General features: G+C 42.2%; 1 protein-coding gene across 1 annotated transcript in view; it reads left to right on the top strand.

Moving 5' to 3' along the window:
* DISP3 (dispatched RND transporter family member 3) overlaps positions 1-12034 on the top strand; it is a 43736-nt gene that overhangs the window by 31000 nt on the left and 702 nt on the right. The window contains exons 13-19 of the mRNA XM_074192191.1: positions 423-553; positions 712-884; positions 3271-3397; positions 4691-4836; positions 6224-6383; positions 6927-7040; positions 7672-7838. Of these exons, the coding sequence (XP_074048292.1) occupies positions 423-553; positions 712-884; positions 3271-3397; positions 4691-4836; positions 6224-6383; positions 6927-7040; positions 7672-7838 (1018 nt within the window). The remainder of the gene's footprint in view (positions 1-422; positions 554-711; positions 885-3270; positions 3398-4690; positions 4837-6223; positions 6384-6926; positions 7041-7671; positions 7839-12034) is intronic.

Below are 12034 nucleotides of genomic sequence, written 5' to 3'. Positions count from 1 at the left end.
TATACCCAGGCTTCAGGCTACATTTAAACTTTAGCACTAAATCACCTACTTAGAATGCAAGAGCTGGAAGGACCTTAGAGATAACCCAGACCAACCTCCTCATTTTATGGTTGAGGTTATTGAGGGCCAGACAGATTAAGTGAGTTGCCCCCAAGGTCACACAAATTATAGGATGCAGAGCCAGAATTCCCAGCCAGATTCTCTGACTCCAAAGCTAGTGAGTGCTCTTACCCTTAGGTTCACATTGCTTCCCAAGGATTCACAGCTCTCAGAGATCAAATCCTTTCATTATTTTTAAAGTCTCAGGATGATTCCCTCCTGCTCTCCAACTATAGTAATGCTCACCACCATCTCTTCTGCATGTCCAGTGACTCAGAGCTTACCTTCTCTCATCAATATTCTTGACTCTCTTACCCTTGTAGGAAGTTATATTTTGCCCAGTCCCATAAGCCACCCTTTCATGGGCGTGTATGTGTGGCACCTCCTGGCTGTCTTCTCAGCTCCAGCCCGGATGGACCCAACAAAGGTTTCCTCTATGTACCCAGTGAGAAAGGTGAGTTGTACAGTGGTTCAACAGGAGGCAATGGAAATGTTGGGTTTGGTTTTTTTTTTTTTGGTGGGGGAGGATAAAGTGTAAAGGGGAAGTTTGAAGATACCCAAGAAAGCAGTCTGTGCCCCAATTATTTCCCTTGCCATCCTCTTCTTTGGCAGCCCCCAAGACCCGACTCTCTGCAACCTCAGGCTTCAACCCCTGTGTGAATACTGGCTGTGGAAAACCTGCTGTGCGTCCATTGGTAGACACGGGTGCGATGGTTTTCGTGGTCTTTGGCATTCTTGGTGTCAACCGTAGCCATCACTCTGATAACCACGTCATTGGAGACATGGTACATAACCCCTCCACCTGGGTTGGGTTCCTATATTTTGATCAAGGAGAATAGGAAACAAATGGATCCGAGAAATTGAAAACAGCATCACCTAGTGAAAAGGGCATTGAATTTTAGAGATAATAAGAATTTTAGACTTGGAGATGATCCTAAGGATCATTTATTCTTAACACCCCCCTCTTTTTGAGATTGAGAAATTGAGCCACATCAAGATTTAATGTCTTTCCCAAGGTCCCAGAGTTGAATATCCAAGCAAGCATCTGATCTTAGGTTCCCTGACTCCAGATCCAATGCTCTGTCTTTTCTTATATCACAGAATCTCAGAAGTTTTGACATTTCTTAGTTATATGGCCTTGGGGACATCACACCACCTCTTACTACCTCACCTGGAAAATGAGAAATCAATCAACCAACAAAGTCAGCATATTTACCAGGCCCTGTGTGCTAGATCTTGGAGATGATAATAATAATAATGATGATGATGATGATGTTTTGTCCTTCATTTTCAAAGAACACCACAACATCAGGGAAGTGATACTATGACAAGCAGTGAATTGGATTTGAGTGAGGTAGTTCTGTGCTAAGTCACCAGCCTCACTTTCTACCTCCAGAGCCAACTGGATCCAGTGACCAGATGTGAATTAGAATGATTGGAGATGGCCTTGGATGCAAGGCAATCAGGGTTAAATGACTTGCCCAAGGTCACACAGCTAGTAAGAATCAAGTGTAAAAAGATAATATGAAAGAGTCCCTGTCCTCAAGGGACTTCTATCTATCTGGAAAAACCAATCCATCAAATAGGAAACCTATTTTGTGAACAAGCAAAAAAAAAAAAGTGAAGATAGCTCCTCCCCTCAAGGAGTTTACCTGGGGCGGGGGTGATGGGGGGAACAAGAGGCAGTCCATGAAATAAGTCAAAATAAACATACAATGTAATTTCAGGTGGGATAACATTAACTGGGAGTATCAGGAACAGCTTCAAACCATCCCTCAATTAACAAGCGTTTCCTATGCAATTACTATGTATCACACACCTCCATAAGGCTGAAGATACAATGAAAAAAGCTCCATGATTCTTTTCTTTCTCATCTGCCTTAATCACTGGGATCCTCTGAGGGTCTTTCTCTGCCAACACTTTTTTTTCCTTCTCATTTCTCTCTTTCTTAAAGATTGAGTGGGTGTTGCCTCAAACTGAGACAGTTAAGGTCTCCCAATGCATCCAGGGCCAACCCCAGTCTTCCTTACCTGCATGTCATGGTATCCCCTCCTTGATGTCACAATCTTCTTTGAGAAAATAGGACAGACAACAACAACAACAACAACAAAGAAGTACAAAACACACGCCTGCCCTCAAAGACCTTACCCTCTATTTTAGGGAAGGAGATAACATGTAAATAAATAGATACATGCAGAGGAGGTGGAAGGTAACTTCCCTGGGGAAACAGCAAGTAATATATAAGAAAATACATGCAGAGTAAGTATAAGGTCATGGGGCGGAGTACTGATTTCTGGGGAGGATCTGGAAAAGCTTCCCCTAGAAGGTATGGGCTGAGCTTTTAAGGAAACAATTAGGAGTGGGAGGTGAGGAAAGAGGAGAGCTTGGCAGACATGAGGGGGCAAGCATGACTATCCTCCTGGTGATATTGAAAGAAAACTGCTTAGTGAATTGCCACAGAAGTGAGATACATATGATCTTTTTTGGGGGGAGTCCATACACTGTTTCCCACCCCTCACCCCACCATGCAGCATAGTATCTGCCACATAATAGGCATTTAAAAATTCTTGTTGACTAACTGACTTACAGGAATTCCTGTGAAGGACTAGGCAAAGTTGAATGCTAAGAACTCATAAGTTTTTGTAGAGTCTATTATTCATCTAGAACCCTGGGTAATGAATTAGAATGGGTGGGTGGAGGAAAGGGGAAAGAGAGGAAAAATATGACCCTACTCACAAATTACAGACATGTTAGGGACATAAAATTCAGACACATGAAATCATGATAAAGTTTGGAATCCAGAGCCAGCTCACATTAGGGTCAGTATGAGAGAATGGAAAGAGAGCAGGATTCAATGCTAAAGGACCTGGATTCAGATCCTGGCCCTGGACTTAACAATTTTTTGGCCTTCACCAAGTTGTTTAACTTCAGTCTCTTCATCTGTAACATGAAAGGGCAGGGCTCACTCCATCATTTCTTGGTTCTCTACCAACTCCAAATCTGTGAGTCCCTTAGATGATCAGAGAGGGTGATGTCTCTGGGAAGGCAGAAGCAGTCAAGGAAGGCTTCTTGGTGGGAGTGGGACTAAATCCTCAGATCATCTTTGGTTGGGAACCTCCTGATCTGGCCCCATATGATTGTTCCTGGCTGGCTTCTGTCTCCTTGTGAAAGGGCAGCGTTATCTATGATGACAGCTTTGACCTCTTCAAAGAGATTGGGCATCTCTGTCGGCTGTGCAAAGCTATTGCAGACAACTCGGAGCTGGTGAAGCCAGGTGGGGCCCAGTGCCTCCCCTCGGGTGAGTAAAGATCCGGGCATAGATATCAAGGACGAGGAGTGGGGAGAATGAGGGTTCACATTATTATCAAACTATTCAGTAGGGAAAGGGAATGGTGTGGAAAGAGGATTCAAATTAGTCCTGGTTCTATTTTTAATTTACTGGTGATCTCAGAAGTTTACTATTCCTCTCTGAGCCTCAGCTTCCTCAAAGGAACTAGGGTCCAGGGGCAGCTAGGTGGCGCAGTGGATAAAGCACCGGCCCTGGAGTCAGGAGTACCTGGGTTCAAATCTGGTCTCAGACACTTAATAATTTCCTAGCTGCATGGCCTTGGGCAAGCCACTTAACCCCATTTGCCTTGCAAAAAAAAAAAAAAAGAAACCTAAAATAAAAAAAAGGAACTAGGGTCCAAACCTTGACTTTGCTATTGCCTGTGTGACCTACATTTCTTATCCCATCTGGGTCCCCATTTCTTCATTTGTAAAATGAAGCATTTGGACTAGATGACTTCTAAGGTTCCTTCCAATTCTAGATCTGGGATCTTTGGGTGCTCATCTATTAAATGATGGGGTTGGGATACATGATTCTTGAAGTCAGCCTCAGGTTCTGAATTTTCATGTCCATCTCAACTCTGGATTTCCATGTTCTAAGGAATTCTTCCAGTTCAGACACTCTATGTTCTAAGGGCCCTTCCAGCTCTCACATTCCATGTTTTATAGTCCATCTACACTCTGACATTCCATAGTCTAAGGACTAGAACATTCCATGCTCTAAGACTCTGGTGTTATATGTCCTAAGGCCCCTTTCCTACTCTGATATTATGTAATTCTAAAAAATAAGAGATTCCTTTGTTCTTAGAGAGTGGTAAGACATTCTAGAGAAGATATTTCCCCAAAAGGCTGGCAATAACTAGAAAGGATTCTAAAAGATGTTTGGGGCATGCCCCTTGCATTTTGAGAGAGATGCTCAGGCATACAAGGGATAAGGGAAAAGCTTCAGGGGCAGAATCCAGACCAGGGCTCCCTCCCCCCCAGTACAATGGGATTGATGTTTCCTGAGGTGGGTGTGGTCCACTTAGTGAGATGGGAGAAGGGGTACCCAGGAGAGGAGAGACAAAGAGTACTGGCTACCTCCTACAGCCAAACATTTGGAGCAGGGCAAACAAAGACCATTTTCCCCAAGCTTTATTCTAAGGGGGGAGGGGTCAGAAACTCTCCTTCCCAAGGACCTCACCCTTCTCCCCATCAAAGAAAAGCCTCATTTCCTGACTCCTTCAACCCCATCCTGAGTCTGTTTCCTCTCTTCTCTCTCTAGGTTATAGCATCTCCTCCTTTCTACAGATGTTACACCCTGAGTGCAAGAATCTGCCTGAGCCCAACCTTCTCCCTGGACAGCTATCCCATGGGGCAGTGGGTGTACGAGAGGGCAAAGTGCAGTGGATCTCCATGGCCTTCGAGTCGGTGAGCAAGTTGGAAGTAGAGGCCTTGCTAATCCACAAATCAACTCCCTGAATATTGGAGCAAACTGTTCCTCCATAGCAGGACCAATCCCTGAGTCCTTTAGGAAAGTGAACCGGAGCTGCTCATGCTGGTCTCAATGTCGGGATCCCTACAGCCCACTGATAGGATTCCCTAAGGCACATTGAACTTGATGCTGGAAAGGAATAGGGGAGTAGATTGATGAACATGGTCTTGGCTAGGGTTGTGTCATAAGATTAAGCACTGGGAAGAGACCTTAGAGCATAGACTAAGCTAAAAAGAATCTTAGAACTAGAAAATATCTAAGAGGGACTTAATGTCACAGTGGACCTGTAGAACACAGAATGTCAGAGCTGGGAGTGTCCTTAGAATATGTCACAATTGAGACTGAAAGGACCTATAATTCAACTGCTTATTTTTACAAAGCAGGAAACAAAGTCACAGAACTCATTTCTCTCATGCAAGAAAAGAGAAAGTGCTTACCCAAGGTCCAATTCAAGTTGATGACAAAGTTGAAACCTCATTCCTCTGGCCACCCCTTCTATATCTTAACAGTGAAAGTTCTAATGTCCCTTGCGGTTTGATGTCTGCTAAGTACATAGGGTTTGGGATTGGTTTGAAAATCCCTATTGGTTTACTTGAAACCAGAGAGACTCCAAGAAACATTCCTATTGGAGAGGTAGATGACTCCTGTAGACAATGAAAGAAATGGTTATTGGTGGTAAAATGAGGCTGAGAATAACAAGGAAGTTAATTATTAGCTATAAAGTCGTGGATTGAGGTACCAGGAACAATTGATTTGCTGAAACAGAAACTAAGGTGATCTCAGGAATCTGGGCCTCAGGTTTCCTCCTTGGTGAAATCTAGGGATTGACTTAAAGATTTCTCTGGCTCCTAAGTTTTTTCATCCTGTGTGCTAAGGGCCCTCCCAGCCCTCCCTGCTCTAACATTGTGTCTCAAGGGTCCTTTTAGCTCTGACATTCTCTGGTCTAAGGGCCATCCCAGCCCTGACAGTCTATGTTCTAAGAATCCTCCCAGCTCTGACAATCCCTGCTTTAAGAGCCCTCCTAGTTCTGATACTCTGTGTTCTAAGACCCCTCCCAACTCTGACATTCTCTGTCCTAAGTATCCTCTTAGCTTTGACATGCTGTGTTCTAGGGTCCCTTTCAGCTCTGAACCATAATGTGTGTTTTGCTGTGCCTATCTCTTAAACCATTAAAATGGAAAGGATAAGCAAGGAATTTATGTTGGATAGGGTGGTGAGGGAGCCTACGTCCTAATGGGGTGAGGAATAAGTAGGCACCTACTATCCCCAGACATACCAATCTAAGGGAACCTTGGACTCACAGGATTCTCTGGTCTCCTGCAGACTACCTACAAAGGGAAGTCATCTTTCCAGACCTACTCTGATTACCTCAAGTGGGAGACTTTCCTTCAGCAACAGCTGCAGCTGTCCCCAGAGGGCTCAGCCCTCCGCCGAGGCTTCCAAACTTGTGAACATTGGAAACAAGTCTTCATGGAAATCATAGGTAAGATCCCACATCCCATGATGCTTAAACCTTCTCTTTGCCAATCTACTTTCCTTCATTGTCCCACCAACCTCCATAGGACCTGAAGGGGAAAGACTCTGTTTCAGGAGATGGGGAGGGAGGAACCTCATCTAAAGATCAGATGCCTAGACAGATCCCCTATCAAGCGTGTGGACTCAGAATCCCAATCCCAGTTCTGCTGCTGATCAGCTGGACGTCCCTGGTCTAGGTGACTTCATGGCTTCTCTGAGTATAGTGGTAGTCATTTTGACCTTGCCTGAATTGTTAAAAGCAGCCCCGAATATACAGGAGTAAAATTAAACAAATGTTTATTATTTTTTATTATTATTATTAATGGGAAGCATTTTTTTCGGAGTCACATACTGGGCTAGATGTAAGTGGAGCTCAGGTTTAAACCTTACTAGCTGTGAGTTGTTGGACAAGGCTTTTAACCTCTTCAGTCCTAGATCAGTATGGAATTATAGCTGTAACTCATAGCCTTGGTTGAGATACTTTTATCAATATTTCCCCCTATCATTTCAGGTGTGCAGAGTGCCCTGTATGGACTAGTCCTCTCATTACTCATCTGTGTCGCTGCTGTCGCTGTGTTTACCACCCACATCCTGCTCCTGCTGCCTGTGCTGCTGAGCATCCTAGGTATGGAAAAGGGGGTGGGGGTGGGAGCAGAAGCTCCTGGAGTCTTTACAGGGACTCATAAGAGCACTTTAAACCTGTTACATTTAATTTATTACTTCTAGAAGACTTCCTTTCAAAAGGAAAGCCTAGCCCCTTCTGCTTATTAGAAATATTTGCAAAGTAAGAGTGACTGAGCTCATAGAGGAGCAGGCTTATCCTATGAATACATAAGTTCATGGGCTTTCTGGCAACTATTTAAGTTGCTCAAAGGCCTTTTCCTGCTTTCCAAGATATTTTCATAGGTTTATACATATTTTCTGGATAGGTAAATTACATGGGGATAAGGGACCTTTGAATAATTGTGGTTCTATTGTATTTCTGTCTCTCACAAAAGGCCCCTTGACCTGAGATGTGCTCCACCCTCTAACCTTTCCTTAGTTCTACTCCCTTTACCATCATCTTGCCTTCTCTGATTCTCAGCCATATCCATCCCTGGGAAGTCTCCTGCCTGTCCATCTTCCTTACTCACTAACTCTGGTCTTGAATAGATTAGGCCCTACCCCAGTCAAAAGTACATAGGGCAGAATCAGATACTTATCTTAAATCACCCATTAGTCAGTCTTTCCTGCCTATGACCTCACTTTTTCTGCAGGCATCGTGTGCCTGGTGGTCACCATCATGTACTGGTCTGGCTGGGAAATGGGGGCTGTGGAGGCCATATCTCTGTCCATCCTTGTTGGCTCTTCTGTGGATTACTGTGTCCATCTAGTGGAAGGATACCTACTGGCTGGAGAGAGCCTCCCCCTCCACCCAGCTGAGGTAAGTACCTGCCTACCCCACTCCATTCATTGTGCATCAGATTTCATCCCAGAATCCATGGTGCCATTCCCCAGTCCCCACTAGCTGGAGTCAGTGTTCCATATTATTAGGATTACTTTTTAAAATCTTCCTACTGAATGAGGGTTAGGATAACAGATCTCAAAGTTCTACTAATGGCTTTCCTCCTCCCATAATCATAATAGTGGCCATGATGATGATATTGTTGATGATGATAAATTATATTTATATTGTATTTCAGAGTTTACAAAACATTTATCCCAGGACAATTCTACAAGGGAAGCTGTGTCATTATTATTATAACTATTATGCAGATAACAGACTTATAGAGGGTAAATGTCTTACTCAAGGTCATATAGCTAGCAAGTGTTATAGTTGGAACTTGAACCCATGTGTCTAGACTACTGGTCCACTGTGATTTCCATCATACTACATGAATTGAGTTTAAAATCTGAAAATGGGTATTACTAAATGGCAACAACAGGTGAATTATCTTGTTGGTGAATATTTTCAAAGGACCTATATAGTGACTAGAAATGAGTTAGAGACTTGGGGACAGAGTCAAGGAAAACATAAAACTGAGAACATAAGTGGAAATATGTCATCCACAAAGAACCTCATTGAGTCCCTGGGAAAATTCGCTTGCCTCTTTTAATTCTTGAGTTCTAGGTTTCATATTTGGAACTCTGGAGAGTTCTGGGTTGGTCCTGTATGAGAATTTTGTTTTAATATGTTTTATTCCATTTCAATCACTCTTCTGCCATGCTTCCCACCTTCTAATACCTGAGGGCTCCCAGTGCATAGCATATTGCCTGGAATATAATAGGAGTTTAATAATAGCAGACAGCAAACAGAGCTAGACCTTGAAAACTTCTATAGCATTGAAAGCAAGAAATTATTCAATTAACTTTTATCAAACACTCACTATGTGCTTGATACAAGGATGCAAAGAAAGGTAAAATCTCAGAGGGAAGGCACTAGCAGTAGGAGAAGCTGAATTTTGAAGGAATCAGGGAAGCCAAGAAAAAAGATGTGGAAGGAGGGCATTTTAGGCATGGGATAAAGCCAATGCAAAGGCATGGAGATGGGAGATGGATGGTCAGTCATGAGGAACATCAAGGAAGCCAGTACAACTGGATCATGTATATGAATAAAGTTAAGAAGACTGGAAAGTAAGAAAGGACAAGCTTATGTAGGACTTTAAATGCCAAACAGAGCATTTACTATTTTTTTTTCTGAAGGTAATAGGGAGCCAGTGGAGTTTGTTGAGTGAGGACAGGCAGGGTAACATGGTAAGACCTCTAGGAGGATTGCTTTGTCAGTTAAATGGAGACTGGGCTGGAATGGGAGGGGCTTGAGCTGGCCCCAGAATTAGGGGACCATAGATATTCCAATTTAGGGCAGATGGTGAGGGGGAGTGTGAAATCGTAGATGGGTTTTAAAGGTTCAATCTCATTTGACTTCCTGTAGACTCAGAAGAACATAATTTATGTTTGTGATTTTTTTGTGACTGGAGCAAAATTGAGAATTGGGAAGGGAGAGATGATAGAAAGTCGAAATGATAAAATAAGAACACATTGGCAATATGGGGTGAGTTTGAGGGAGGAGTTGTTTTCCATGAATTTTATCAACTTCTCCTTGGCTTGTCCTTCATAGTCTGTCTTGACTACAGTCCCACCCATGTCAGATAAATATAGTAAAGGATGGCAAAGAGGCTAGATAAAAGAGGCTGTAGATCAAAGAGCCTGGGAGAAAGGTGGCGTCTTTGAAATTAACAGGATAACTAGAAAGGGAGCACCTGACTCAAATCATAGAATCCTAAGTCATGGAACTTGAAGGAACTCTCAATCTCTCACTATATAGATAAGGAAATTAAGGCTCAGAAGGGAAATACTCACTTGCCCAAGGTCCCATATAGAATTAGCGTGATTCTGATTCTCATGGGTGCCGAAGTTTTTTCTCCAACATCAGTGACAAGGGTAGGAACGGAGCAAGTTACCAACAAAGATCTAAAACTCTTGATCTAAATTGAGATGGTGATGGGAGTTGGAGAGAGGGTTCAGAGTTAGTATAGTATGTTACCAGAGTACTATTTAGACAGGGATGGTTAAAGTGAGAGAGTGCCCTCCCCTCTTGAGTGGGTTATGTCTAAATAAGGCATTTATACTGCTCCAGTGTAGTTAGAAGAAACAACACTGCAGATTGAATAGCGGGCCAGCACTAGAGTTAAGAAAACTTACCTCTGACATGTATGGACTATGTGAATCTGAGCAAGGCACCTAAACTCTCTGTGCTCTAGAAACATCTTTAAGGCAAGGTTTCTTAACCTTTTTCGGGTTCATTGATCCCTTTGGTAGCAGTCTGTCAAAGTCCCTGAACCAATTCACAGAAGAATGGTTTGAAATGCATAAAATAAAATACAGAGGATTACAAAGGAAACAATTTGCAAAATGCATATACATATCTATATATAGAGAGTTATATTGAAATATACATATATAGAGAAGAGTGTTGAAATATATATAAAAAAGAAATATATACACATGTATTCACAGAGGTATGTTGAAATAGATATGAATAGTTGGTTGTGCTGAGATACACTCATAAGCACACACATAAATATAAAATTATATTTAAATATATGCATACCTATAGAATTTTAATTTGAAGTATACATGTATGCATACATAGTTATGTTGAAATATGCATGCATGCAGAGTTCTATTGAAATACATGTATATATATATATTATATATATATATATATATATATGTACAGAGAGAGAGATAGAGAGATAGATGGTGTTATATTGACATAATCATACAGACAGGCACATTTATCTCAGAACCCTGCGGGTAATATGCATATGTGCTGTGTACATGTATTTGTATGTGTATATAAGTTCATGGAGCCCTAGACCAAGAATCCCGGGCTAGAAAATACAGTTAAGTTACTAGATTGCATCTGTGGAGAAAGTTTTTGCACTAAGAATTCCAATCACTCATGATGTAGTTAGAAGAGAATTGCAGTTGTCTAGTTCAACTCCCTCCTTTTATAGGAAAGAAAACTAAGGCTTAAAGACTTGTTCAAGGTTACAAAGGTGGTAAGTGCAATTTGAATTCAGATCCTATGAGTCCACACTGTTAACCAACATCAAACAATATAGTCAGCCTCACTCGAACTTCAGCTTGCTATAATGTTGGCTCTGGCCAGGGTCCTGAAAAAACACAAGTTAGAAGCGGTCCAGATACATTTCTGCAAGATCTCTTCCTGACCTATCCCCTGCCCTATTCACTCATATATATTGATATAGTACAATATTTTGGGGTACTTCATGTGCAGGTACATTACTTCCCACATGTACCTTGGGGAGAGGTACAATGAGAGATGCAAAAAAAGTCACAGAGGGAGGGAGACAGAGACAGAGAGAAAGGAAGAAAAGAAGAAGGAGAAGAGGAGGAGGAGGAGGAAGAGGAAGAGACACACACACACACACACAGAGGGGGAGAGAGCTGAGACTTAGGCAGCTGAGATATGACTAATTAGAAATGAGGTTCAACCTTTACCAGTTCTCTACATCCTTGACTTATTTGAAGTCATCACTCTTACTTTCTCTCTATGACTCCTGTCTCCCTCTATGTCACTCTTTTTCCTGCACTGTCTCTCAAGTACTCCTTTTCTCTGTCTATCTCTGTCTCCTGCTCTCTCTCTCTCTCTCTCTCTCTCTCTCTCTCTCTCTCTCTCTCTCTCTTTCTCCCCCCCCTCTTTGTTTCACACACATATAAATAGCAGGGTGCATATAAACCCATAGGTATATTTCATATATATATATATATATATATATATATATATATATATATATATATATATATGATCATAGACACACTCTATCTTTCTCTATATGTCCAAGTGTATAACACACACTTGCTCCATCAGCTCTGGATGAGATGGAGGGAGGTAGACTGGTCCTTCATATTCTGAGAAGCACTGAGAGATAGGAGAGAATGTTCCAGTCCCTGTGGTTAGAGGAGGTGTTACTAGGAAAAAAGAGTCCACAAAAATTAACTCTATTCAGTAACTCCCAAAATTGATGAGGATAGTTGGGTGAGTGGGAAAGGGGTGCTGAGGGGTTCTTATCAGTTTCTATCAGCTAGTGCTAAGTGCAACTGAGGAAGTTC

This window comes from Macrotis lagotis, chromosome 1, assembly GCF_037893015.1.
Source record: "Macrotis lagotis isolate mMagLag1 chromosome 1, bilby.v1.9.chrom.fasta, whole genome shotgun sequence".
Lineage (NCBI taxonomy): Eukaryota > Metazoa > Chordata > Mammalia > Peramelemorphia > Peramelidae > Macrotis > Macrotis lagotis.
The sequence above is the reverse complement of the archived record's forward strand: the minus strand, read 5'-3'. Positions and strand labels throughout refer to the sequence as shown.